Below are 27,506 nucleotides of genomic sequence, written 5' to 3'. Positions count from 1 at the left end.
CTTTTGAAACATCTTCCAAGAAGATGTCTACCATTGTTGTTTGAAGCCCATCATCCTGTACTGCAGGAAGGAGGTCCAGAGGGTCCTTAGTACCACAGGGAACTCTCATTTTCATGAAACCATGAAACAGAAGTACACAAGTGGTGGTATGGTCAGTAGGATGTTTAGTTAGGTATATCATGGGGAAGGTTGTCACCTAGGTACCCCAGCCTCAAGATCCAGTGGTACCTTGGTTCTCCAACGTAATCTATTCCAGAAGTCCGTTCTACTTCTGAAACATTCGAAAACCAAGGCGCAGCTTCTGATTGGTGCAGGTGCCCCGGAAACAATAGCCGACAACCGCATCGGACATTCAGCTTCCGAAAAATGCTCAAAAACCGGAACACTCACTTCTGGGTTTTCGGAGTTCAGGAGCTGAAAAGTTTGAGTACCAAGGCGTTCGAGAACCAAGGTTCCACTGTATATCAATGATAAAACCTTGAACATGATTTGTTAGCTAATTTGAAGCCCATACAGTTCCTTCAGTGCTGGTGAAAGATGTGCATTGCTGAGTGCTTCACTTAGCACCCTAGCTGCTGAAGTCTGTACATCTGGACCAAGCACAAGAGGTTAGCAGGTGTTGGGTGTGGTGGCTTGTCTGCTTTGGTTCTCCCTCATCCTCCTCACCCACACCTTAAGGCTGCACTCCTCTGCACACTGAGGGCTCCTCCAGAAGATCTGTGTATTCATAATTCATCCTGATCTGCTTACACAAAGTTTATGTGGTGCTCAGACTGTTTCCGGTCTTTAACGAGCATTTGTTCTAACTGCTGGCTCTGATGCTCAAAGCAGTGGCGGACTTTGGGCACTCAAATTTCAGTGGCACCCTGTACAACATTAAAATTTGGCACCCCCACACACGGCCTCTTGCACTCTGTTCTAAAGCATTGTGTTGTTGCCCCCTGCAGTGTGGCAACTTGTGCAAGCACACCAGTCACACTAGCCTAGAACCGCCTATGCTCATAGTGGTGACAAGCCATCCTCTCCAGTACTTGAATAATCAAATTTTAATTTGGACCTGATGAATGGTAGAGCATCCACTTTGCATGCAGGAGGTAACGGGTTAGATTCCTGAATTGCCAGGTAAGAGTGGGGGAAACCCTGATCTGGAACTCTGGAGAGCTACTGTCAATCAGTATCAACTGGTGAGTCGCAGCAGGAAGAAGAAGAAGAAGAAGAGTTTGGATTTGATATCCTGCTTTATCACTACCTGAAGGAGTCTCAAAGCAGCTAACAATCTCCTTTCCCTTCCTCCCCACAACAAACACTCTGTGAGGTGAGTGGGGCTGAGAGACTTCAAAGAAGTGTGACTAGCCCAAGGTCACCCAGCAGCTGCATGTGGAGGAGCAGGGAATCGAAGCCAGTTCACCAGATTATGAATCCACCGCTCTTAACCACTACACCACACTGGCTCCACCATGCAAATAGATGATAAAAGAATCAGAATTGGGTCCCCAAATGCATGTTTGGGTTAAACATGAGTCCGTAAAGGATGAAGACTATTGGTATAGTCAGTACTGAGCTCTGCATTAAATTCCTGAAGGCAAGTAGTTCTGCCCCACACATGGCAGAAATAATAGAATACAACTTGAAGGTTCCACCCCACAATCTCCTTCATAATGATTGACATTCTATCATGTCAGTGCAGCATTTGAGAGCAGAAGCCAAGCTATAAGCAGGAAGGCTCCAGTTGAAATCTGAGCATAGCCATGAACTCACTGGGTAGCTTTAGCCTCACTTCCCAATCTGTAATAAGGCAATAACTGACCTCCTTTGCAGAACTGCTGTAAAGGTTATTGACATTCTGTATAGAAGCACTCTGAGAATTGAATATAATGTAAACTGTATTTTGCTCATTATTTTCTATCAGAATCACAAAAGCCTGATGACAGTGCATTAAAAGATCGAACACCCCTAAGGAGCAATCGTCTGTCCTTGCTTAGGTTGCATAACGCAGGCAGACAATTAACGAGCTCTGGGCATTGACCCAATTGGCTCACATCAGTCGCACATTATGGCAATCAGCACACACCCCTTATCATCCTCAAAGCACTCTTGACCTCAGACTCTTAAAGCTACAGCCAGCCTTCATGGCTCTGCAAGAGGTACTGCCCTAACTTTTGCTCACTCCCACTGGGATAGTTCCTTTCATTCAGTCAAATATAGGGTGGAGCACATGAAATGTCCTTGCCTTCCTCCAAACATCTGGCTATCATTACTGCACTGCGCAGCTCTGAATTTAAAAGAAACGGAGACAAGAACTTTTGTTTTTAATCAGGGATGTGGTGGTCCCAGCCATTCAACATTGAGTATGTCCAAACAATTTGATGTCTAATGGCATACACATCAACTGATACAATCGTGAACACTAGCACATGTGCATTAGCATAGCATGCAAAGGAATTCCTATCACCACAAAGATGGAGGGATGAGTTTATGCTTTCACTCACTCGGTCTAGTTTTTAAATGTAGGCACTCTAGGGCTGGATGATATATCAATATCTCATCCAAAACCGGTTTGAAGTCCATAACTTGATATCGGTTTTTATAGTTTTCGACCTTGCAATATATTGTGAATCATGATATGTGGTTTTTTGGGGGAGGGGGTGATATTTGTCAAAATCAGTTTCAAGTCCGTATCATGGTATTGGTTTCATAATTTTTGACCTGGCAATATACTGCAAATCATGATGTGTGTGCTATGCAAAAATCACCATGTGGGAAAAACTGTGAAGCCAGCCAATGCCTCTATATACAGTGGTACCTCGGGTTAAGAACTTAATTCGTTCCGGAGGTCTGTTCTTAACCTGAAACTGTTCTTAACCTGAAGCACCACTTTAGCTAATGGGGCCTCCTGCTGCTGCCGCGCCGCTGCTGCACAATTTCTGTTCTCATCCTGAAGCAAAGTTCTTAACCCGAGGTACTATTTCTGGGTTAGCAGAGTTTGTAACCTGAAGCGTCTGTAACCTGAAGCGTCTGTAACCCGAGGTACGACTGTAGTTCTGTAGGATGGACTGTAGTTCCATCCTTATTTCAGACATTGTTCTATATTGGTATTTTGAAATGTTTAGCTGGTGAGGTATCACAAAGTTGAAAACCAAATATCACCCTGCTATACAGCAGCCTTCCACTACCTGGTGCCCTCCAGAAGTGTTGAACTACAACTCCCATCAGCTTGGTCAGTGGTCAGTGATGATAGGAGTTGGAGTTTAGCATCCTCTACCCCAAAGGGATCCACTCCGATGCACAAGAGTTAGAATTCAAACTTACTGATCATGAAGAATTAAGTGAAATACTATCAGTGCTATTTATTTAAGGAGCCTGGCAAAATTTGAAATTATGTTGCTTGTGCAGAAATAATAATAATAATAATAATAATAATAATAATAATAATAATTTATTATTTATACCCCGCCCATTTGGCTGGGCTTCCCCAGCCACTCTGGGCGGCTTCCAAAAAAATATTAAAATACTATAATACATCAAACATTAAAAGCTTCCCTGAACAGGGCTGCCTTCAGATGTCTTCTAAAAGTCTGGTAGTTGTTGTTCTCTTTGACATCTGGTGGGAGGGCATTCCACAGGGAGGGCGCCACTACCGAGAAGGCCCTCTTCCTGGTTCCCTGTAACTTGGCTTCTCGCAGTGAGGGAACCGCCAGAAGGCCCTCGGAGCTGGATCTCAGTGTCCGAGTAGAATGATGGGGGTGGAGACGCTCCTTCAGATATACTGGACCGAGGCCGTTTAGGGCTTTAAAGGTCAGCACCAACACTTTGAATTGTGCTCGGAAACGTACTGGGAGCCAATGTAGGTCTTTCAAGAACAGTGTTATATGGTCTCGGCAGCCGCTCCCAGTCACCAGTCTGGCTGCCGCATTCTGGATTAGTTGTCGTTTCTGGGTCACCTTCAAAGCCTCCATTCTGCATTTTGCCTGCTTTCACAATAGCTTCAAGGACAGCAATATAGTCCCAGATAATAACAGAGCCCTGCTGTTGTGCCTCCACACCAATGAGAAGATAAAGCTTCCAGCAGCAGCTCAAGTAACAGAAAATGCCATCTGCCCTGGGAAACCGAAGAAGGCTAGGAGAAGATGATAAAGCAAAGAAATAAAGCTGGAACACGCACGGTTTCATATCAACTTCCAAAAACATCTGAAATGTGCTTTCATGGCAAAAGAAAAAGAAACATTCTTATATTCACTTCTAGTGGTCCTTCTTTGAACCAGCACATGTAAGGAAGTGAGGAGAAAAGCTTTTTTTATTTACCACATTCCCTTGATCCTCCCCATTTTCTACTTCTACAGATAAGTCAGTTTCAGGCACTGGGGAATCTGCCAGAAAGACAGGACTAAAACAAATATTTTGATAGCTAGAGCTTGGTCTAAACTAGTAAGGTTGTAAAGGCTGCTACCATAAATAAGTTATTTTGACTTTATTGCAGTGAAATTTCTGAAGCGTACAACTTCCAGAAAGGTAGCACCAGGGGGGTGGGGGTGGGGCTATGAAGATCAAATTATACTGTGGATTCAGGAGAGAAGGCATTCAAACAACCAAGATGTGAACTGGTGGTGTGAGATGACAGTTTCCTTCCTTGGTTTGCTAGAGCTTGCCGTTCACCGGCTCAGAATGGCTAACTGCATAAAACATGAGACTAAACATCTTAAAACAACAATCCAATCATAAAATCCTAATGGTAACAACAGAAGTTGGCATGGCACATAAATCATATGCCAAATAAAATGTGAACCTACAAATACCTAGCAGGACAGACCAGCCTTTCAACGCTGCTTATGAAAATTTAACAGTGATATACCTATTAGGTCATCCTCCTGAACCGGGAAGTCTGTAGCCCTGGAACAGTTGCAGAGAAAGAACCGTCCTGCTTTAAACAGGGCTTTCTCTGCAGTTTAGGCTGACAATATTACAGCACCATGCTTTGAGAGTGTGATAAAGTGGGAGAATCTCATGAAGGTGATGTTTCTCCTTTTGCCAGAAAATAGCTGGAGAGATAAGGGATTTTCTTTAAAATTCCTTATAGAACAGCATGTTATTAAGGAACACAGCTCTCACCATAAATCCTTCCAGGTGCCCTTTTAACATTCTCCCAGCTGCAAGGTGACAGCTTAGCCCTCAAGAGACCCCACACAGCTGGGGGAATGTCTAACAATGCAATCCTGTCTTTTTCTATTCTTTGAGACCATGGCACTTATTCAAAGTTTAATGACTATAGGGCTGCACCCTAAATGATCCCAACATGTAGACAGAAACAATTGTGTGGCTCTTCTCCATGGAGCGGGCAGTGCCCTCCCCGTGGGATGCCAATGCTACGGAAAAGACCCTAGCAATTGATGGCACTCACATGGCCGAGTTAGGGACGCGGGTGGCACTGTGGTCTAAACTACTGAGCCTCTTGGGTTTGCTGATCAGAAGGTCGGTGGTTCAAATCCCCGCAATGGGGTGAGCTCCCGTTGCTCTGTCCCAGCTCCTGCCAACCTAGCAGTTTGAAAGCACACCAGTGCTTCCAGCGGGAAGTCAAACGGCGTTTTCGTGCGCTGCTCTGGTTTCGCCAGAAGTGGCTTAGTCATGCTGGCCACATGACCCAGAAAAACTGTCTGCAGACAAATGCCCGCTCCCTCGGCCTGTAAAGCGAGACGAGCGCCGCAACCCCATAGTCGTCTGTGACTGGACTTAACTGTCAGGGGTCCTTTACCTTTTCCTTTACATGGCCAAGTTATTTATTTACTTATTTTAAGTATCTGCACCCTGCCTTTCCACTTTGAGAAGTTCTTGAGGTGGCTCCCAATATAGAATTTAAAATCCCGATGAAAGATAACATTTTTAATTTTATTAAATAATTTTTTTAAAAAAACGGCTGAGCCTACATTGCTATCATTATTGAGGCAGCAACATCACTACAATAAAACAGGGAGAGCCATTAAAAACTCAGCCAGTGTGGTGTCTAAAATATAATAATGGTGGTATCAGGTGTATCCCCCAGAAACCACAATGGATGTGTAATACCTACCTAAGCTCCAAAGGCTGCAGAAGATGAAGCCCCCATCACGTTTGATCCACTCACAGATAGATAACTCCTACACAGCTAGGAGAACATTCAAAGGCACTCAAGTCTACCAGTAATTGTGTAACTGTGTTTTTGTGCTGCAATCATGGGAAATACAACAGGAAGCTCAAGTATAGCCTACCTATAAAAACGCCGCCGCCACAAACAGCATGTGGCACACAGAATTTGCATAGCAGCATTTGAGGAAAATGGTTGAAAACTGCCGGGACTTATTCTACACTTGCCCTAAGACTGCACTTAGAAAATCCTATGCATGTCGGCTCAAAAGTAGGCCCCATTCAATGCCTGAAACAATGAGAAGATGACTGCTGATTTCTAAAATGAAAGAGGGTTGGATTTTAACGCCTTGTCCAACTCCTTCACAATAAAGATTCTTTCTCGAAACTTCTCTAACACTTTTTCTTTATGATACCCAGAAAGCTGAAGGAGTAATTATGTACTTTATTCGTATCGTTTCCGGATTTTTGTTGAGAAAGTGGCATTTGATATCACTCTGTGCTATCGCTACAATAAATGAGATGTTTACTGTTCCGACTAACAACCAGCCAGGGTAAAGTAGGTTTCTGAATCATCTGCTTTGTGGATGATGTAACCATGTTTTGTTTCACTAGGAAGAAAATGTGCATCTTCAGAAGGAAAAAGCCAAATATGGCAATAAATTAGACTGAAGCTATGCCCTAAAATGGGATTTTGGACTGAGATTAATTAGGACAATTCAGAAAGGGTAGACCGCATTGTAAATGCAAAATCCCTTAAATGTATTTACTACTGGACAGTTGGAAGCGGGAGGGAACCCACTAGGCTTTGGAAAGGGGAAAAACCAGCCCAATTCAAGGAAATTTTCTCCACAAAAATGAACTATGTCAGGAGGTCAGTATGTGAAGTATTTCAGAGCTAGATGAGTGGATAGACCAATACAGGAGATGTTTCACATGGCTCTTCTTTATATTTGGCATTTCAGGACTGGAAGAAGGAATCCTTTTAACATAGATCTAGGGGCATTTCTGTGTGTTTGAGTTATTTTATTATAATTCTTTTTTATTCAGTATGGGGGTTGTTGTGTGGATACTGCTCCACACAGCAATAAAACAAACATTCCTGTGATCTTCCCACATGATGGTATGGTATGTTGTTGTTTTTAACAGAGATTATCTGTGTGCATGTGTGAATCAGCCCAGGATTAAGGTGTTGCTCTTATTCACTAAACCATTTAGCACAAAATTGTAGTTTTTCTCAGTCTGGAGTCATTCTCGCTCACCCTGAACATGCTGCTTTCGGACCACATTCATCTTGGGTGGGTGTGGTTACTTGACAACAATTTAAAATCTTCTCCTTGGTTGGGTTACCTTTGCCTTTTATTCCCTGAACTTGCCCCAAGTGAAGGAAGAAGGTAATGGTAATATTGGTTTATGCCCACCCACAATGTCATTGGGCAGCTGCAGATACACCAGCCATTGCTGAGACTGCCTGCGTCTGTTTCCATACTGACACACTGTGGGATAATGCCAAATCAGTCTGCAATGAGCTTTTATTTTCAGAATGAAACCCATTGTTCAAAAAGCGCTTATGCAATATATCTAGATTGTTTGTGGGCTCTGTAGAAAGAACAAGTACCCAGTTCCCATTGATTCTAAAATAAAATGCTGTGTGTGCACAGCCCAAGAAAAATGAGATAAATCCAGATGTTCAGCGGCAAAGAATGTAGGGTAGTGGAAAATGTTTTCCCCCTCATACACCATCCCTTCCCTCACCAGGCACCTGATTCACCTTTACTTCAGAAGTCACCAACTTGCCTTTTCACATGCATGCTTGATGTTCTTCAAAAGCTACAAGCAGTCTTGTGGAACACATTTATTATGGCATAGGTATTCATGGAATACAGTCTTCTTCCCCAGACACATGAAATTTTATTGTGAGTTACAGGCATAGACTTCAGCATTTTAATAGATAAATATGCATGTTCATATTCTTATTTATTAATATTGACTACAAGATGAAATAGGCAAAGGAAAAAGGGGGCAATAACCCATCTTGAGAGTATCTCTTATACCCTGTTAAGGACCAAAATGAAATTATCCATTTCTAGATTCCAGGGAGAAAGTGTTCTGAGAGCACGCAAATATTATTAACCAAGGGGAAATCTTATATCCTTTGCCTGAAAGGCTCCACCTCTGAAAAGAATTACCTCAGGATCTTAGCAATATTTTGCTGCCCAGGCAAGAGGGAGAGTCCCTTATAGCAATCCAGTCAAAACACCTCAATAGAAAGGGAATTGGCTTCCTCTCTTTTTGTGATACGTGCATTTTCACTATAGGCTACAGGAGACCATACATGGAAAGCAGAGCTATGGTGATTAATTTATCATCCTTGTTAAATGAAATCACATCTTTGATGTTTTACTAAAAGATTTAATATTGGAATAAGCCCAAAGGGGGGAAGAAATCAACTGGCCAAAGAAACACATGGTTCTGGCACTTACAAAAAATTAAGTGTGTTATTAATGGATTTGAGAAGAAGGGCTTTCCCTCTTCACCGGTAATAGGATCAGTGGAGGGAGGAATTACAATTCAATTACATATAGCACAGGCTGAAATGCAAAAAAAAAATAGTCATTTTTATTAAATATGATACATTTAGGTAGTAAAACGTTATGCCAATGCATAGAATAGACAACTTAGATTGTAGGGTAGCCTATAAATTGTTATGTAGCAAATACATATATGAAATAATACTTCCCACAGGGAGCCTCAGGGATGTGTTCCATTGGGTTCTGAGGTCCTAGGTCAGGCCTATGTAACATGATCCAGCAAAAGGAATCCAGTGATAGTGTCCAGATCATAGAATTGTCACAAGGGAGTGCACACATCTAACAGCCCTTGTGTTAACATCCCTCACAGTCCACATCTCTGTCAGGCAGTGCTTTTTTCTGGGGGTACGCAGGGGTATGCATACCCCTAAACATTTTGTGAATCTAACAGCAGAAGAATTTAATTCTTTTAAAAAAATAGTTTCTTCTCTAGCACAGTGAATCATCAGTTCCATTGGTACCCCAGATGGCGGCCTCATTTTCTGTCACAGTGTTTCCTCAGTCTCAGACGGAAGCGAGCGTTTACTGTGTAAAGCAGGAGTTAGAATCTAGCACTTCCAATGTGGAAGTTACTGTGAGCTGTCAGCTGTGTAATATGAGGTAATGCATGTTCTTTGAACTTTTCTCCATTTATTGTATTTATTTTTCCCAATTTGAACTATAAAATGGTGATTTTCTGGAGACAAAATGAGAGTACCCCTAAACACTTTTTTAAGGGGGGGGAAAAGCACTACTGTTAGGAATCTGACAGGCATCCCTTTCAGGCATCGGTGACACCAAACCAACAGAAGACACCCAGAAGAGAAGACCACAGTTTGAGTTCTCTCAGGGAAGGGCTGTAGCTCCATGGCACAGCATCTACTTTGGATGCAGAAAGTCCCAAGTTCCATTCCTGGCATCTCCAGGTAGAGATGTTAAAGATTCCTGCCTGAAATCCTGAAGGGCCACTACCAGTCAGTGTAAACAACAGGGAGCTAGATGGATCAATGTCTGACTCAAAATAGTTTCCTGTGTTCCTACGTCCCTTTAACGTCTGCTGCAACTTTTCTAAGAGATACCTTCTTTAGATGTGAGTGACTTTTGCTGTACCTTTTCTCATTGTCTATGAGAGAGGGCAGACTCCTCAGATCTGCATGGTATCTCACTGCCATGGATTCCAGAGTTGACTGAGAAGCTGGTAATACCTCATGAGATATTTATTCCCACAGCTTATCCTCCAAGATTTCGCAGATGAAAATAGAAACACTCCTGTGTATGTGTAACATCATTACTCCCAGACTCACTGTCTGAATGGCTTCACCCCTCCTGCTATAATATATTGCTAAAGACCTTTTTCTGCCTGCTGTGTGTATTCATTAACTCTGCAATAGCGTGCACTGCTTTGGCTTTTGAAGCATGGTATCAGAGGATGCCAAATTGAAGGTGCAAGCTGGCTTGAAAAACAGTGTAGGAAGTAAAGATGTGTCGTCTTATGATCACAGCATTATTTTTTCAAAAAAGATATTTAATTTCACAATGCAGCTTCTTTCCAACTCATACATATCCAACAGCATTTACAACTGTATTTGGTTACACAGTTAAAGGGAGCAGTGAACGAACATTTTGTGTCATGTGCATGATCTTGCCTATTTTTTATTTATTTCTCACTCCATATGCCTCTTTACTTCAGGTAAAAGAAATGCGCTTAATGGCACCTTAAGGCTACCTTTTTAGAAGCTTTTTACTATAAAACAGCATACACTTTCATAAATGGCAACATATCATATGTTGAGCTGGAATTAGGTAAAATAAGAAGAGTCTGTAAAAAGCTGACTGAGAGAAAACGTTTAGAAGTTCTTTAAGGGACTGTAATAGTGCAAGTTATGAGAAATCTTTATAATGTGCAAAGAAACCCTAATCCAAGATTAATGCTGTTCTTTATTTTGGTTCACCACCATATAGTACCTGTTTGAAGCAGCTATTAAATTTACATATATAATAGAACGTTTGATGCTGTTTCTGGATGTATGTCCTTTGAACTTAGCTGTCAGCAAATTTATGGTTCATCATTTCTTCATAAAACACACATCTTTCACTCTCTGTATTAAAATTGTGGCTAGATGGTGAAGCAAGGTTTTAAGCCTATTACTTCTAGTGAATTAACTTCATATACTGACAAACTGTCCTCTGTTAATAGGTTGCAAATTTAAGAATGGTTATTTGAAAGAACAATTCTTAATAAACCTGATTAGGACCCAAACGGTATAATTTTAAAAATAAAAATGACAAGAGAATAGTAAATGCAACAATGATGCCATAAACACAAACACACACACACTGCATAGCCACTACTCTGGTGTGTTTTTGCTACTAAACCAAAACAATTCAGGAGGTTGGTTTTTTTGCCACTGCTTCCCTCTAGCGGACAGTCTTCAAAAGGGGAAATTCCCAGTCCTTTCCTAAAATACCATAAGCATTAATAGCAGCAATCCTGCATAAAGCATTTAACAAAGGTTTGCTATTAGTGTAAATATGATTAATACAGTAAACAAGAAACCTAGCAATGAAGCACCCTATTTTTTTCTTCTATATCATAGAACAAGATAAAGTAGGTAAGCAAGACAAGAGGGATTCACATATTACAAATGTGTACAATACAGTGGTGCCCCGCAAGACGAATGCCTCGCAAGACGAAAAACTCGCTAGATGAAAGGGTTTTGCGTTTTTTGAGTCGTTCCGCAAGACGAATTTCCCTATGGGCTTGCTTCGCAAGACGAAACGTCTTGTGAGTTCTTGCGAGTTTGTTTCCTTTTTCTTAAAGCCGCTAAGCCACTAAGCCATTAATAGCCGCTAAGCCGCTAAGCCGTTAATAGCAGCTAAGCCGCTAATAGCCGTGCTTCGCAAGACGAAAAAACCGCGACTCGCGGAACGGATTAATTTCGTCTTGCGAGGCACCACTGTACTCAATAAGGGAGTTTTGGTAGGTAATTTTGTGACTCATGAAAATAACTGCTTGGTGCATGTGGAATACTGGAGATTGTTTTGGTGGTTTCTTGGAATGATTGCTCATAGTTGGCCATGCATTTATGAAGAGTAAACTTGTATCAGAACTGCACTTCAATAGAGTCTCCTAGACCTACCTTTTGAGAAGACTTTTTTCTGCAAAGCATACTGGTCTCTGAGATCCAGCATGAAACCTCAATATGCCTCCTCACCATGGATCCCATCTTCCTTAAAAACTATTTTAAAACTAAAACTACATGCATGTACTGTAGACTAGGGCTGCCATTCGTCCGGAATTTCCTGGACAAAAGCTCAACAACTTTTGTGTCTGAATTTTCCCTTTTTGAAATGTAGACCTAATGATGTTCCCATTCTGCCCAGTACTGTAGCCCAACCATTAATCTAGTGTGACTTTGAAGCATAAGAAAAAAATATACTCATACAAAAAATACAAATATACTCATACAAAAATATATTCTACACAGTGTGATACACTCTGCTAACGTAACATCTTTTAAAGTCCAGCTTGCATTTGAGCCCCTCCAAGGTAAGTGCTACATATTTCCATATATTTTAATAAGCCTCTGAGCAAGATCTACCAATCTTCTTTGGCCTTGCCCACTAGTGATCCCAAATCAAATGGAAGAATCTAAATTTCAAATCCCTGCAATCAACATATTGGACGGCATACAGGTCTGAGTAGACCCACTGAAATCAGTGGACTTGAGTCCCTTGGTTTCATTGGGCCTATACGGAGTATGACTTACTTAGACACCACCAAGAATATACAGCCTTCAATGGATACCAGTCATGATGTTGCACTCAGGTCCTGCTTCCAGGGCCTCTGACTGGTCATTGTCAACGAGGCCTTTGGCCTGATCCAGCACCCTCTTATATTTTTACCCACTGTATTCCATTTAAGTGCTTTTTCTCCTCCACAGTTTATTCCAACATTTTCTTCCTGGAGTTCTTCCTAGTTCCATCACTCCAACACCCAATTTCTCCATCTATGCAATAAATTTACCAGACACTTAGATCCCAAGAGGAACAGTATTAATAATGGCTGAAACTGTAGCGTAAATACAATTAGGTTATAATAATCGCTATGTCTTTTGGTGGCCACTGTGGGCAAGCAAAATAAGACGGGGCTACAGATGAGTAAAAATATGAATTGATTTGCACCCACTGACACCCGTGGATAATTAAGCAAGAAGAAAAGCTTCCTTCGTACTAGGAATCCTCCTTGCAAAGTGTCCCACTGTCAGATGATGGTACAGCCACAACAATACCTCTCTGGATAGTCCAGGGCATGGACCTTGTTCTCCATTCCATAGACGTAATACATGTATGTCTTCTCAGCATACTGGTAGTGGACTTCAGTGACTGGAATTAGCTCTATCGTCTGCCGCTGAGGGACAAAGCCAGAACAAGAATTTATTTGTTTGTTTCTAAAATGTCTTGCTTGCTCTTAACCACAAGGTCTCAGGTCTGCTTATAAGAATCAAATATACAATTATAAAAACAGCTAAAAGTGTTACAGTTATAAAACACATTAAAAACATTTGAGAGGCAACAGAAAAATATGAAATTAATGGAGTATGCAGAAATGGTGAAACTTACCGGAAGAATAAGAAATCAAGACAATAAACTCTTTAGAAAGGAATGGAAATGTTTTATTGAGGATTTACAAACAAACTGTAAACAGATTATTGGCAGGATTGTTGTATAAACCTGCAATTTCAAAAGTGTTTATGAGATAAATATGAGAATAGATAAATAAGTAAGATAATTTGAAGTATGCAGGAAATGACAAAAATAAATGCAAAGAACCACAGAAAGAGGGGGAAGGGATTTGAAGTTTGAAATGTTAGAACATTTGTTGAATAATTGTTGTAATGTATATTAACAATATATATATATATATATATATATATATATATATATATGATGAGATTTTACATAGGATTGAATCTGCATGGCACGATTCTTTCTCACAGAAAAACCCCATACCAATAATCTGCAATCATTTATTTATTTTTTCAAAAGCACTTAGAAACAGGGTAGGTGGGATACTTGGTGTAAACATAACTAGTATATCAGTTCTGGCCTTTGACGCCCAAGACATGTGTTTTGGGGAACAACCCTTTTCCTGTGACCCTTTAAACTGTTTTTCATACTGGATTTTAAATTGTTGTAACCCGCCCTAGGGCCTGCTGGTGAAGAGTTTGGTGATTAATTTACTTAATAATAACAGCTGGTATTGACTGTACAGACAGTTTTGTGGACACACACACACTTGATTCCTGTGCCTGCAGCCTGAAGTAGGACAGTCTGGCAACAGAGATACCATGTAAAGCTGTAGATCATCCCTCTACCTGCCAAGATGCAGCTGGGAAAATAAAAATGCCAAATCTGGATGGACAGGAGGGAATCCTACTTGACTAACACACAGAAGTGGACATGGCTGTGAATGTGATTGGAATGGAGGCAGAACATGGCCTGTTTCAGCTTTTACTAGGCCAGCTGCTAAGGATTACCGCCAGTGTTATACAATATGCATGTACCTGACCTCTACAAGTGTGCTTCCTAACATCATCAGAAGTTAATTTTACCTCACCCCTCAAATGTAGATTTTATTGATGGGGCCCTTATGTGTAGAAGAAAGGTTTATCACAGCAGGCGTTTATTTTGTAATCTGCGCATAAAGTGTCCCATCACAGCATCATTGTCTTGAACATAGGTAAAGGTAAAGGGACCCCTTACCATTAGGTCCAGTCGTGGCCGACTCTGGGGTTGCGGTGCTCATCTCGCTTTATTGGCTGAGGGAGCTGGCGTACAGCTTCCAGGTCACGTGGCCAGCATGACTAAGCCGCTTCTGGCGAACCAGAGCAGCGCATGGAAATGCCGTTTACCTTCCCGCCGGAGCGGTACTTATTTATCTATTTGCACTTTGACGTGCTTTCGAACTGCTAGGTTGGTATGTCTTGAACATACCGTAGATTATATTTATGCATATATTCTTTGAGGCAAGTTGCCTGGAGACCTGCTAGGTGACAAGTGACTAATAAGTCTAATAAATAAGTGAAGCTGAAGCAAGCTAGAAAAACTTACGCTGAATGTTGTGGCTGAATGCAGCCTTCCAGCGCTGCTCCGATTGTGTTAGGAGCTCTCTAAGGTGATTGGGAAAAGCCTGCAAGGTGGTTGTGTCTTATACTTGTCTCCCCCAACCCTAAGCTAACATTAGAAGTTTTCTTCCATAGTGGAAGAGGGCGCAAAGACTGGATGGTTATTTCATTCATAAATATGTACTTCATGCCTAAACTCCAGAATTCTCTACAGGGTTATTGCAGGAACTCCTGGGATAATGCATCAAGCTCCTGCATGCTTTATGTGTTAAGGTTTATTATTGTGATTATTATTTCTCAGACATAGTCTGCTGGTTATATTTTAGCAATGAGAGAGTTTCGGGGACAACAAATTGGTTCAATTGATTCATCAGTTGAAAAAACATGCTTAAAAACCAAGCATTTAGTCAAAATATTTGACTACATAATTCCTTTACCGTTGAGGCTGGGAATGAACCCTTTATGAAGGGTGCAGAAGTTAACTAGCTGCATAGATGATATGTTGTCTCTATGCCACCTGGTGCTAAAATGAAATAGTGCAGCATGCTATTACAATACAATGTAATTCAATACAACAGGTTCACTTTCAGTATTAGCATTTCCCTGGAATTGTGGCAAAGGAATGCCTCAGGAACACTGAGTAACGCTGAGGTCTGTAGCATGGCAGCAACCAAAGTGCATTTTTCAAAGGAGTATTAAGAATGAATATCAGTTAAGAATTGCCCTTTCACTACAAAGTTTTTCAGCTCAGATCAACTTCTTATAATTGGCTTGTATTCAAAATTCCTGTGAGTGGAACTCTACTCATAGGATGTTCCCACCATTGGAAACAGACTGGGGGAAATGATTTCTGCCTATTCCTCATCCCCCGCCCCCCGTAAACCTGCTCAGAAGTGTTGGGGAGACAGAATGGAGGGCAGCAGAATGGAAATCACCTCCCTCCTCCTGATCCAGCAGCAGCCTTCTCTGAATCTCAGTGCCTCTTGCAAAGAGAAGGTGCCTTTCCATTCACAGATTATGATGAACAACAGATAGATTCATATAGATTCAACAGCGAAGAATCAAAAGTGAAAGGAAAGTTGACAAAAACAAAAACCCACACATATTTGATTCTCTGAAATTTCCCCACAGTTTCAAAGTTCCCAATATTTAGCTGGGGTTAAATGTTTGTTTAAATACAAATCATAGAAACACATGTCTATTGCGTATACCTGTTGCAGAATGCGGGATGTGTTGGTGAATGTGGCCCTGTGCTCTGCAATAGCTCTTTCAGATGCCAGAGAGATCTCAGGGTAAGGGAAGTCAAGAAGGGGATACACCTGCAATTTTAAAAGAGGCAATCAGAGTCATTCTCACCCTCCTTCACCCATTTCCTTTTTGACCATCCCCACCTATCCTCCCAACCTGGGACTCAGCTACATTAGTAAAAGAAAAGAAAAGAAAGAGTGTGTGTTTTAAATGCGTTACAGCATTGTGACACCAGATGGCGCTGTAGAGTCCGCTCCTTCAGCAACGTGATTTCCCATTATGAACTTTGCAACACGTTTTCCTGAAACATTTTTTTGATGTGTCTAGATCCAGCCCTGCTTTATTAACACACTAGGCAAATGAGTTAAGGTAATGGCCATTTCACTTAGTCTGCTGGGGCATTGTGTATAATGGATTGCTAGCAAGATGAAATAAGAGCAGCTAGCCACTTTTCTAGTCTAAGCCTGTCCATCACTTTCATCAGTTGCAGGGGATTTGCTCAGCATCATGCTCTGTTAGAGTAGCATATCAGGAGCTGTAGAACCAAAGCCGTATCATTTACATACTATGAATATGAATGAGATGAACATGGTGGATGTGAAATTGCTGGATATGGTGCATTTTATTCTTCCATTCTGGAATTGTTAATACCAATAGGAAGAACACTGAATCTTCATCAACTGCTCTCAAAAGGCAGACATAGAAATCATAATAGATGATCACCTAATAGCTGAGCTGAGCTTTCGTAGGGCCTGAGTCTTTGGTATATAATATTGCCATTATGTTTTCAGATTTATCTCTACCAGCAAGAGGAAGAAAAACATGCATGTAAAAATGGAATTTGACATTATCGGAATATGGGAGAGATGCGGCGTGAATGTTATCTATAGAGAGCAAATGCATTGAACAAATACTTAGTGACATACTGGTGGCTTGCTATCAACATCAAACGGGGGAAGCAGCATGGCTCAGGGGGAAAGCACATGCTCTGCATGCGAAAAGGCCCCAAATTCAATCACAGGCATCTCCAAATAGGGCTGGGAGAGAGCCTGCCTGAAATCTGAGACAGCCGCTGCCAGCCAGTGTAGACAGTACTAAGCTAGGTAAAGGTAAAGGGACCCCTGACCATTAGGTCCGGTTGTGGCCGACTCTGGGGTTGCGGCGCTCATCTCGCTTTACTGGCCGAGCAAGCCGGCGTACAGCTTCCGGGTCATGTGGCCAGCATGACCAAGCCGCTTCTGGTGAACCAGAGCAGCACATGGAAACCCAGTTTACCTTCCCGCCGGAGTGGTACCTACTTATCTACTTGCACTTTGACGTGCTTTCAAACTGCTAGGTTGGCAGGAGCTGGGACCGAGCAATGGGAGCTCACCCCGTTGCGGGGATTCGAACTGCCAACCTTCTGATCGGCAAGTCCTAGGCTCTGTGGTTTAACCCACAGCGCCACCCGCGTTCCTACTAAGCTAGAGAGACCCCCAATAGTCTGACTCCATATATAGCAGCTTCCAAACATCCTAAGTACAAACAGAAACATTAGCTCCAATCTTGAGTAGGTAGTCTGCAATCTCATGAGATTTCTGAGCAGATTTCCATTGTCCATGAAGGTAGGGGGCTGAAAGATGTGAGTGAGTTATTGTGTTAAGCAGTTCAGCTGCTTCCAGTAATTTTTCACCAAGGTTTCATATGGAAAATACCAGGAGTCATGTTTGGAGGGGGGGGCATGTATTTTACTCACCACAGCGTTCTCATCTTTAAATATGTTATCTCCCATAACTTTATTGAGTAGTTCTCTGGGAAAGTTCAACTGATTCTCATAAATGAATTCATATACATTGTTCTTCCTGCAAGGTAAGAAGGATTCAGAGCACTGTGTCAGTCTATATTTATCAATGTATGGATAAGGCTTTTAGTGTTTACAGTATCAGCAACAGAGGCTTTGGAGACCAGTTGCTGGTGAACACAAACTGGAGGTTGCTGCTTACACATAAACATTCTGAAACCACTTTTGGCCTTCCCTTGACAGAGAAATTATTGTTGCCCAGAGTGGGGGAAACATTGAAGTTCAGGATTTTAGTGGGTCCACCAAAAAGCAAAGATAGCAGGAAATTGTTTATGCTCTGTGATGTCATTTAATCAAAAAAAAAAAAAAAAAGCCTACTTGCTTTCATAGTTTGCAATTAAAAAAATAAGAATACACCACCGTTTATCTTGTCAGTTATCATGTTTCCTGTGTATAGCCCCTGATTGGTGTGTGTGTGTGTTTGTGTGTGTGTGTGTGTGTACGCATTCATACCCCCACCTTATACTTTCAAAGCAAGTAGGTCAAAATGGTTAAGACATATTAGATGGACATGTGGAAGGGGGTGTGATAAAAGAGCTTCTTTTTAATCTATCTGCCTGAGACAGGTGTCTCTCTGCTTCCCATATTTCCAGTGCTAAGTTCACTACTCCACGTTTTGACACAAAACTGTTGTTTTTGTTGTTTTAAAAAAAGTCCTCATGGAAAATCATCAGTGAATCCCTCCCTATATACACACACACTTGTATGCAATTTCCCTGATATACCCATATTAGCAAAGCCATCTCCCCTAATGTTATACATATTTAATATAATTTTCATTAATAGATGCATTTTTATACACATTCTTCCCTAATATATACATTTATTTGGTTGCAGAACTACATTCCAAAATCTGGAGAAGTGCACATTTTAAAGAATGGCTTTGTTTCAGATCACAGATTTCAGAAAGTGTGATTTAGGTATATTTGCCTTTAAATTTCTCCCCCACCCCTCCCTATAGGGTCTAGTCTAATTTATGTTGCAAAGCACCCACAGAATCTTAGTATTAACAAACACTTCACACATATGAATATAAGAGCCTTTGGCAGTCAAGGCAATTAATTTCAGAGAATGATGACGAAAAGAGCAACATCACGAAGAAGACAACATACCAAGTTACTGTTAGCTGGATGTAGTGTAGCAACTTTTTCTCTCCATGGCACGTCGTACAGGTTTTGCTGCCTCTTCCAGAACAGGTGCTGCACCTTTTAGATGTAAAATTGAACTTTGTGCATGTATTGATTTATTCAAAATGTGATCCACCCCATTTTAATCAGGAGGACAGTATAAAAAAGCACAACCTAAGAAACTAAATACAAAATATAAGATAAAACCAGTAGGCAAATATATAACACTTGTGACTTGAATTACCACTGAATTTCACCTGAAGGCAAATTTTGAGGCAAATTCCAAGCCTCTGTTCTGGTGAAATATTCAAGAACTGTTGAAGGCACCCAAAGAAATTTTAATAAGCTGTACACTACCAGAGAGACTAATCTAGTTTTGTGGTCAGATTTCCCAACATCTCAAGATAAAAAATAAAAAAAGCAGTAGCTGTGCCACAATTGGGTCAGTTTGCTGGTGTCTGGAAGGGGAGTTAACTCTTTAGCTTGGGTTCGACTTTTCTGATCTGAATCTTCCTCTTCCCTTAAAGCTGCTATTTGCCCCAGTGCGGAAGGCAAATTGATTTAGGTCAGGGGGGAAAATGGCACTGAATAAAGAGTTGCACCCTACTCCAAAACCATAGGCTTGGTCAAATCAAAGATGGGCGTGGTTCTCCACTGCCTCACCTAGATTGGCCCTAAAACTAATAATATTTCTCAGGGAGTTTTCATATATGTCTCCTTTGGATCCACATAAGCCATCAATGATGGCATCTAGTGGATAGCATCTGGTTCTCCCAATGACCCGCTAGACCCTTTAAACTGAGTGAGAAACAGAATAGGAAAGCAGTTGTCAGAAGGGGAAGGGCTGGAAGTACAGTGGTACCTCAGATTAAGTACTTAATTCGTTCTGGAGGTCCGTACTTAACCTGAAACTGTTCTTAACTTGAAGCACCACTTTAGCTAATGGGGCCTCCTGCTGCCACCACACCACCGGAGCAAGATTTCTGTTCTTATCCTGAAGCAAAGTTCTTAACCTGAGGTACTGTTTCTGAGTTAGTGGAGTCTGTAACCTGAAGCGTATGTAACCTGAAGCGTATGTTACCCGAGGTACCACTGTATTATGGTCTTGCTTTGGTTTAGTTCCATTATGAGCCACCCTAACCACCAATGTAAATGTTTATTTATTTATTTTTAATGATATTTATTAAGAATTTTAAAATTACAAAAAAAACAAGAAAGAAAAAGAGAGAGAAAAAACAAAGGAAAAACAAACCACAATCAAACAATACAAATTGATAAAAATCAAAAGATAACACAACACAATCAAAAGACAAAAATATGCCACAAACATTTAAAAACAAATCCAATATTCTCAAATCCTTAACTGTCATGACCTTCTTTCTTTGACCTCCTCACTCCTCCCTTTTTTTTGTATCCTAGTTGTTAATTGTCACAGCAAATCCTTTCCATATTTCATAATATTCTGTCATTATATTACCTTAATCTACTTTAATCTTATCTTACTAGAAAAGACCTTAAAACTTAAAATTTAGATCTTATTTATACCAATTTCTCATAACCATAATATTCTTACATAATTCTTTAAACATTTTTGCTAAAGCCAAATAATTTCGTTCCAACATTTTTCTAACGTTCATCAATTTTATAAAACAATCCTAATAATTTTTTTCCCCTTCCAATCTTCATCCAGCGTCTCTTCCTCCTGGTCCCGGGTTTTGTCAGTCCTTTCTATCCCATCAATCTAGCGCATTAACCTGGTAATCTTATGTCCGAGGCCCTTAAGTCCCTTCCATGTCCCTTCCGCGGCTCTTCTTCATATTTATACCTGTACTTTACTTTGTCTCCTGCTCCTTTCACTCGTGGGAACTCCAACTTAACAGTGTTTTTGACCCTTCTCGACAAATCAGCCCCTTTTCCATAGTCCACACTAAACTCCATGTGGTATTTAAAAACATGTTTCAAAGTCCCTCCACAATTGAGAGCCCGCTCAACCCCAAACATCTCACGGCCCATTGCCAGACTTGGAAAGTCCAAACATCCCTGCATAGGGGGGTCTATCCAACCCCCCATTTCCAGACCAAACCAAACTTTATCTTTCCAAATCTGGCTTTTTCCAAGTTCATTTGTCAAATCCAAAAACTCATGTTCCTGCTGGGCCACAGCTCCCTCCATCTCTGGCACCCAAGGTTCAGCAACATCCTCTTCCCTCATCTGTTCTGTCAGAGCACACTCCTGATTTGATCCCTGGGTGGGCTCTATATAGTTTCCAACTACCTGTCCAAAATTTCTGATCGCAGCAGTCATCAAGTCCGTCTTCTCATTTAGCTGTTCCAGTAGGGCACTTGTTTTACAGAAAGCACGCAGCAGAGCTTCTGAATACATTGTTCTGCAAGGTCAGAAGTCTGTTCCCACGATCGTAATCTGTTGCAGCTGCAAGCTCCCCGATTCAGAATTGGTAACAGTTTCACAGGCTCCCTCTAGGGGAAGAGCTTCTATTTGTTCTTTTCTTTTAAAGGCAGATTTAAACAACAAAGTTTCCTTTTTCAGATATTTTGTCAATATTTGTTCCTTTAAAATGCGAAGGGAACAATGGAATCACTATGTTTCTCTTCTTTTAACTATCTGTCAAAGACGTTTGTCTCTGGTCAATGAGCTTCCCAAAGAACGTCAGTCCTGACACCCCGCTCCAGGATCAAGACGGTGGAAAGTTACTTTGCGTTACACTCTCTTCTGCAGGTTTAAACAGTCCAGAAAAAATCCCCCCTCTTCTCCTGCTTCCGAAGGGGGTTCAACAATTTTAAATGATGAAAGTTAATCCTTTACAAGCGATTTTCTGAACTCTAGTTTGCCATGTCTTTGCTTTAATCTATCTACAAGAAACGGAAGGCTGACTTTCTGTTTAGACCTTCCCGTTTCAGTGCCAAATTGAGGTAAATTTCTTAGTCCAATTTTCCTTTCTACTCGCAAATCATTATTTAAAGTCCAATTGTCTGAAATTTAAGTACTCACGGGTAATTGTTTTAAAAGCCAAATTGTCCCAGGAAAAAGGCAGCGCTCTCCGGCAACGGCTGTGCGGCTTCGCTCCACGGAAGAAGCAGTTGACTCTCAGCACCGCGCCACTTCCCCCTCTTCGCTCCGGAGCCTGTTAGTGGGTTCCTTTGCGGCTTGGGGGGGCGCTAAAGGTGCCCGCCGAGTCCCATGGTCACAGGCTTCATCCGCCTGTGATTTTTGAAAGGGTCCCCGCTTCGCCATAGCGGGAAAGACCCGTTTCCCGTGGAGCTGGTCCCTCCGGATCAGAGGGAATCTACCATTACCGATGGCGCCACCCCGGAAGTAAATGTTTAGGAGCTAAAAGGGGAGACGTGTTTTTACCTATTTAACTTCAACACTCAACAGCAAGTTGCTCAAATTACATGATTTGTGCCAGCACAGAGATCACTGAGTAACAAGGATGTCATTGAAGGAAATGAAATGCTCATCTGCACAAAATGGCCGTTTCCCTAAAAAACTATAGAAGACTAGGTGACCCTTTTCAAGGAAAGTGCCATTCTGCCTACAACAGATGTAGAAAGCATATGTTTGTACTTGGCAAATTTGGATTGCATCAACATGACGCAGATTAGCAGCAGTTAACAGCTGATTTATGAAAGCACTTTAAGATGTTGCTAGCCCCAATGGATCCCGCTTTCAAAATTATTGCCACGATTATCCCGCAATGCCATCTCTGTTATTTTAAGCGTAATGGAGCCTAATAAAAACAGTTTAAAAGAATGGTGAGCTACTTTGCATCACTTAAAGATCATTTGTAAAGGCAATTAGTTCAGCAGTCGGAGAAGCAGAAGGGCAGCGGTTCTGCATACTGCAGATAACCTGGGAGGAGAAGGTGTCAGAAGAAAACAAGGCTCTGTAAAATATGGTACAGTCGTACCTCATTTTGCGGCCGGGATCCGTTCCAGAGCCCCGGCCACTAGCCGAAAAAGATGCCGAGCAAAGCGCTGCATTTGTGCTTCTGCACATGTGCGAGTGGCAAACCCGGATAGTAACCCGTTCCAGTACTTCCGGGTTTGCCACGGACGTTCGCCGGAATGGACACTAGATAAGGCAGACGTTCGCGGAGGTATTACTGTAAATGGAAAATGGAAGTTTTTCCATGGGATTAGGTGAGATTTGGATCACTCAACCAGATGGTGTCATCAGCCTTGTTTCTCAATGATAATGTGCATAACAAAACCTATCAAAGTACCTCTGAGCCCTGAGTACCTCTGTATAGACATAACCTTCAAAAATATTTTCCTTGTATAAAAAGTTAATGTTGGGCTCAGAGGTACTTTCATAGGTTTTCATATGCACGTTATCATTGTACAGATGAGATTTAGGAAGTCACAGCTCATCTACAGCTTGAGGGTGTCAGACCTATTTGGAATGGAAATCTGTCAATTCAATACTTAATCATTGAAGTTTGGCTGGTTTGCATTGCTGGGCAGTACTATGTTGTTGCTACAGTGGTACCTCAGGTTAAGTACTTAATTCGTTCTGAGGTCTGTTCTTAACCTGAAACTGTTCTTAACCTGAAGCACCACTTTAGCTAATGGGGCTTCCTGCTGCTGCTGCTGCTGCGCCGCCGGAGCACAATTTCTGTTCTCATCCTGAAGCAAAGTTCTTAACCCGAGGTATTATTTCTGGGTTAGCGGAGTCTGTAACCTGAAGTGTATGTAACCTGAAGCGTATGGAACCTGAAGCGTATGGAACCCGAGGTACCACTGTATTGCTATTGCTATTGCTGCTGCTATACTTATTCTTATGCTTATGCTTATTGAGTAAACGGATAAAAGCCCCAAAATGTAGAATCTGTTGCGAAGAAATGAACTGGGTTTACATTTTTCTTATCCCTTTTGTTCCTTCTTCTCTGTCTCCCCTGTGTACCTGCAAATGCTGCAAGGATCCCCCCCTCCCGAGTTCAGGAGAGCCCATTAACTCCCTACTTTCATCCCTGCCAGGCCCAATCTGAATGGACATAGTGCTTGCTATAGTGCCTGCCAAGTATACTGCAATGTTCTCAGCCTTTACCTAGAAGGGCCAGCCTATCCATGTCTTCCATAAATAGAAATCCTTGCCCTTCCCTGGAGCTGGGCATGCAGGCTACTCAGGTTCTGAGCCTGTGCATATAGCAATAGAAGAAGAAGAAGAAGAAGAAGAAGAAGAAGAAGAAGAAGAAGAAGAAGAGGAGGAGGAGGAGGAGGAGGAGGAGGAGGAGTTTGGATTTGATATCCCACTTTATCACTACCCTAAGGAATCTCAAACTGGCTAACAATCTCCTTTCAGCTATGATTAAATGGGCACAAGATGTTGGACATAACATAATGATGGCTGACTGGGAACAGTTATGGACCACAGGCATGAAATTTACGGCATGTGATGCTTTAAGAGAAAATTTAATGAAAATGATCTATAGGTGGTACATGACACCAGTCAAGCTTGCAAAAATTTATCATTTGCCCGATAATAAATGTTGGAAATGTAATGAGATCGAAGGTACATTCTTTCACCTTTGGTGGACATGCCCAAGGATTAAGACATTCTGGGAGATGATTTATAATGAAATGAAAAAGGTATTCAAATATACCTTCCTGAAGAAACCAGAGGCCTTTCTCCTGGGCATGGTCGGCCAACTGGTGCCAAAGAAGGATAGAACTTTCTTTATGTATGCTACAACAGCAGCAAGAATACTCATCGCGAAGTATTGGAAGACACAAGATTTACCCACCCGGGAAGAATGGCAGATGAAGTTGATGGACTATATGGAACTGGCGGAAATGACTGGCAGAATCCGAGACCAGGGAGAAGAGTCGGTGGAAGAAGATTGGAAAAAGTTTAAAGAATATTTACAGAAATATTGTAAAATTAATGAATGTTAGAAAAATGTTGGAATGAAGTTATATGGCTTCAGTAGAAATGTTATAAGGAATTAAGTAGAAATAGATTAATAGAGAATTAAAGGGGAAAATAAGGTTAAAAGGTGTTAAGATAATTATAGGATAGAAAGCAGAGGAAGTTGGAAAGGAATTGCTGAAACAACTAATAGAAGTGGAATACAAAAAGGGAGGTGTGAGGAGGTCATGGAAATAAGTGAATGAAAGACTGAAACTATTTGATGGGTTTTAAATTGTTTTTGTTTGGTTTTCTTAGTTTAAATTATTTTTGTTAGTTTAGTGTTAGGTATTGTTTTTGTATTGTATTGTATTGTTTGTTTTCTTTTTCTATGTAATGTCTAAATTGTTGGAAAGTAATAAATATTATTAAAAAAACAAAAAACAATCTCCTTTCCCTTCCTCCCCCACAGCAAACACTCTGTGAGGTGAGTGGGACTGAGAGACTTCAGAGAAGTTTGACTAGCCTAAGGTCACCCAGCAGCTGCATGTGGGGGGGGGGGAATCGAACCCAGTTCACCAGATTACGAGACCACTGCTCTTAACCACTACACTGGGGAGTCATGGGACTGCTGGGCTCACACCTAGGAGGTACCTGTAGGCCATCCCATATATGCAGTGCCTGCATGTCTAGCAATGCATTTGACGGGTCCGTTGAGCCGTAGGGAGATCTTGCCTACATATTGCCACCACAAAAACATGGCCAGCATGCAGAGGTGCTCACCATTTCTTTATTTCCCTGTATGCCAGTGTGGAACAGTGGTCACAGTGTGAGACTAGGACCTGGAAGATCAGAGTTCCAATCCCACCCAGCCATAAAGCTATCTGGGTGACCTAGGGGCAATGACTGCCTCTTAGCCTTACCTACCTAACAGGGTTGCTGTGGGGATTAAATGAGAAGGGGGACAACCATGACTCGGCTGAGCAGAGGGCATGAAATCATCCTCATTCCTTCTCTTCTCTTTCTGGGTTAGAAAGCTTCTGTGGGCAGCCCTCCTTAGCTTATGAATAACCAGCTGCAGGTGGGATAGCAGCACACCCACCCCTCACCCCAATTCGGCCAGCCTTCCTTGCATGGAAAGAAGCATCTCTGTCACCATGGCAACACCATGTCAAGCCTCCCTTTCATGTCAGCTCTTCCTTTCAGGTAATCGGTGGTTCAGCTAATGGGGCAATCACTGCAGGAATAGCCTCTAAGAGCTCCCGCAATAGATATACGTATGTGTGTATGCCTTTGCTTTTGGATTGGGATTTATCGTTTTATAGTAGGACTCCTTTGATTTATTTAATTCTTAAGTTCCATTGGTGTTGGCAGAAATTATCCTAAGTATTTAATAAGTAAAGTAGCATCTATCAGAGAGAGAGAGAGAGAGAGAGAGAGAAAGAATATCCCACCTCAAAAAACTTACCTCTTACGTCCGCTACCTGAACACATCTGGCATCGCTTTTGATGTTTCAGGTGTTTCGCTTTTGCTTTATGTCTGGCTCCACTGCATGTCACACACCTCATCTAAAGGTACACCACAACAACAACAACAACAGAACAGATTACACGATTCTACATAGCTTTCAACCGTCCCTTATTTGGTGGGAAAGTCCCTTACCCCAGCGCTGTCTCCCGCTGCTGTCCCTTATTGATGATGTCCCTTAAATTTCCCAGGTTTCGAAGGAAGCATCTCCTCTCCCTCCCTCCCTCCCTGCCAGCCAGGGAGGAGGGAGGCTCCAACTGTGTTGCTTGGCTGTGTTGCTCACCCAATAAGGAGTCTAAGAATGACAGGGGGTGGAGCTTGCATGCCTTGTGCCAATCAAATTGGCCGTGTTGCCTGGGGACTGGCCTTTGCTCAGCGCTTCCCAGCGGAGAGGTGACAGTGGTTTCCCTTGCTGCATCCCCTTTGCCGGGTTGCTGTGCTGTGGGAACCATCGCTTGAGGCTTCGTTTGACTGCTGGCTGGGCTTTCTGCCTTTGGCTCGGAGGGGCTCAGAAGTTGAACATACCTGTGCTCGGAAAATCCCTTATTTTGGCTGCTGATCCCTTATTTTCAAGGCTGCTGGTCCCTTATTTTCAAATCTGTAAGTTGATAGCTATGCGGTTCTAGAAGTAACAGCTTTCCCCCAAATGTCAGAAATGTCTGCCTGAACATGCCATTCCCCAACACTTTTGGTATTTTTAAGTATGCAAGGCACTGCTTTCCTTCTGGTGTATATATGGATTTTTCAACACAGATTACAACATGAAATGACTAAACAGGATTGCTGTACAAGTGGCACAAGTGATAACACTGAGAACACAGAAGAAAGAAGGAATTGAACTGGAGAGGACACAGCCAATACTCACTCTGCCGGCACCATGACACCCACTGCATTTGTATCGGCCACGACCATGACACTTGTGGCATTCCTGAAATATAAATGGTGCACAAATACAGATTTCTGCCAAGTATTTCCAGCAATTGCATGCCATTGTCTTAAACAAAATGAATGGTGGTGCCTTAACTGGGGAAGCAGAACAGTACAATCCTATGCATGTCTACTCAGAGGTAAGTCTCATTTAGT

The 27,506-nt window shown here is 41.8% G+C and overlaps 1 protein-coding gene across 2 annotated transcripts in view; it reads right to left on the bottom strand.

Annotated features, from left to right (window-relative positions):
- Nucleotides 1-10,188: 10,188 nt before the first annotated feature.
- LOC308471614 (protein SSUH2 homolog) overlaps nucleotides 10,189-27,506 on the bottom strand; it is a 36,060-nt gene continuing 18,742 nt past the window's right edge. For both annotated transcript variants that reach the window (XM_080995840.1, XM_080995839.1), the window contains exons 7-12: nucleotides 27,289-27,351; nucleotides 26,364-26,464; nucleotides 19,013-19,105; nucleotides 17,796-17,901; nucleotides 16,024-16,131; nucleotides 10,189-13,095 (exon numbers count right to left, since the gene is read on the bottom strand). In XM_080995840.1, coding sequence (XP_080851966.1) covers nucleotides 12,949-13,095; nucleotides 16,024-16,131; nucleotides 17,796-17,901; nucleotides 19,013-19,105; nucleotides 26,364-26,464; nucleotides 27,289-27,351 — 618 coding nt within the window. In that variant the 3' untranslated portion in view covers nucleotides 10,189-12,948. The remainder of the gene's footprint in view (nucleotides 13,096-16,023; nucleotides 16,132-17,795; nucleotides 17,902-19,012; nucleotides 19,106-26,363; nucleotides 26,465-27,288; nucleotides 27,352-27,506) is intronic.

Source organism: Podarcis pityusensis (assembly GCF_964106645.2).
Source record: "Podarcis pityusensis genome assembly, chromosome: 2".
NCBI classification, from domain to species: Eukaryota; Metazoa; Chordata; class Lepidosauria; order Squamata; family Lacertidae; genus Podarcis; species Podarcis pityusensis.
The sequence above is the reverse complement of the archived record's forward strand: the minus strand, read 5'-3'. Positions and strand labels throughout refer to the sequence as shown.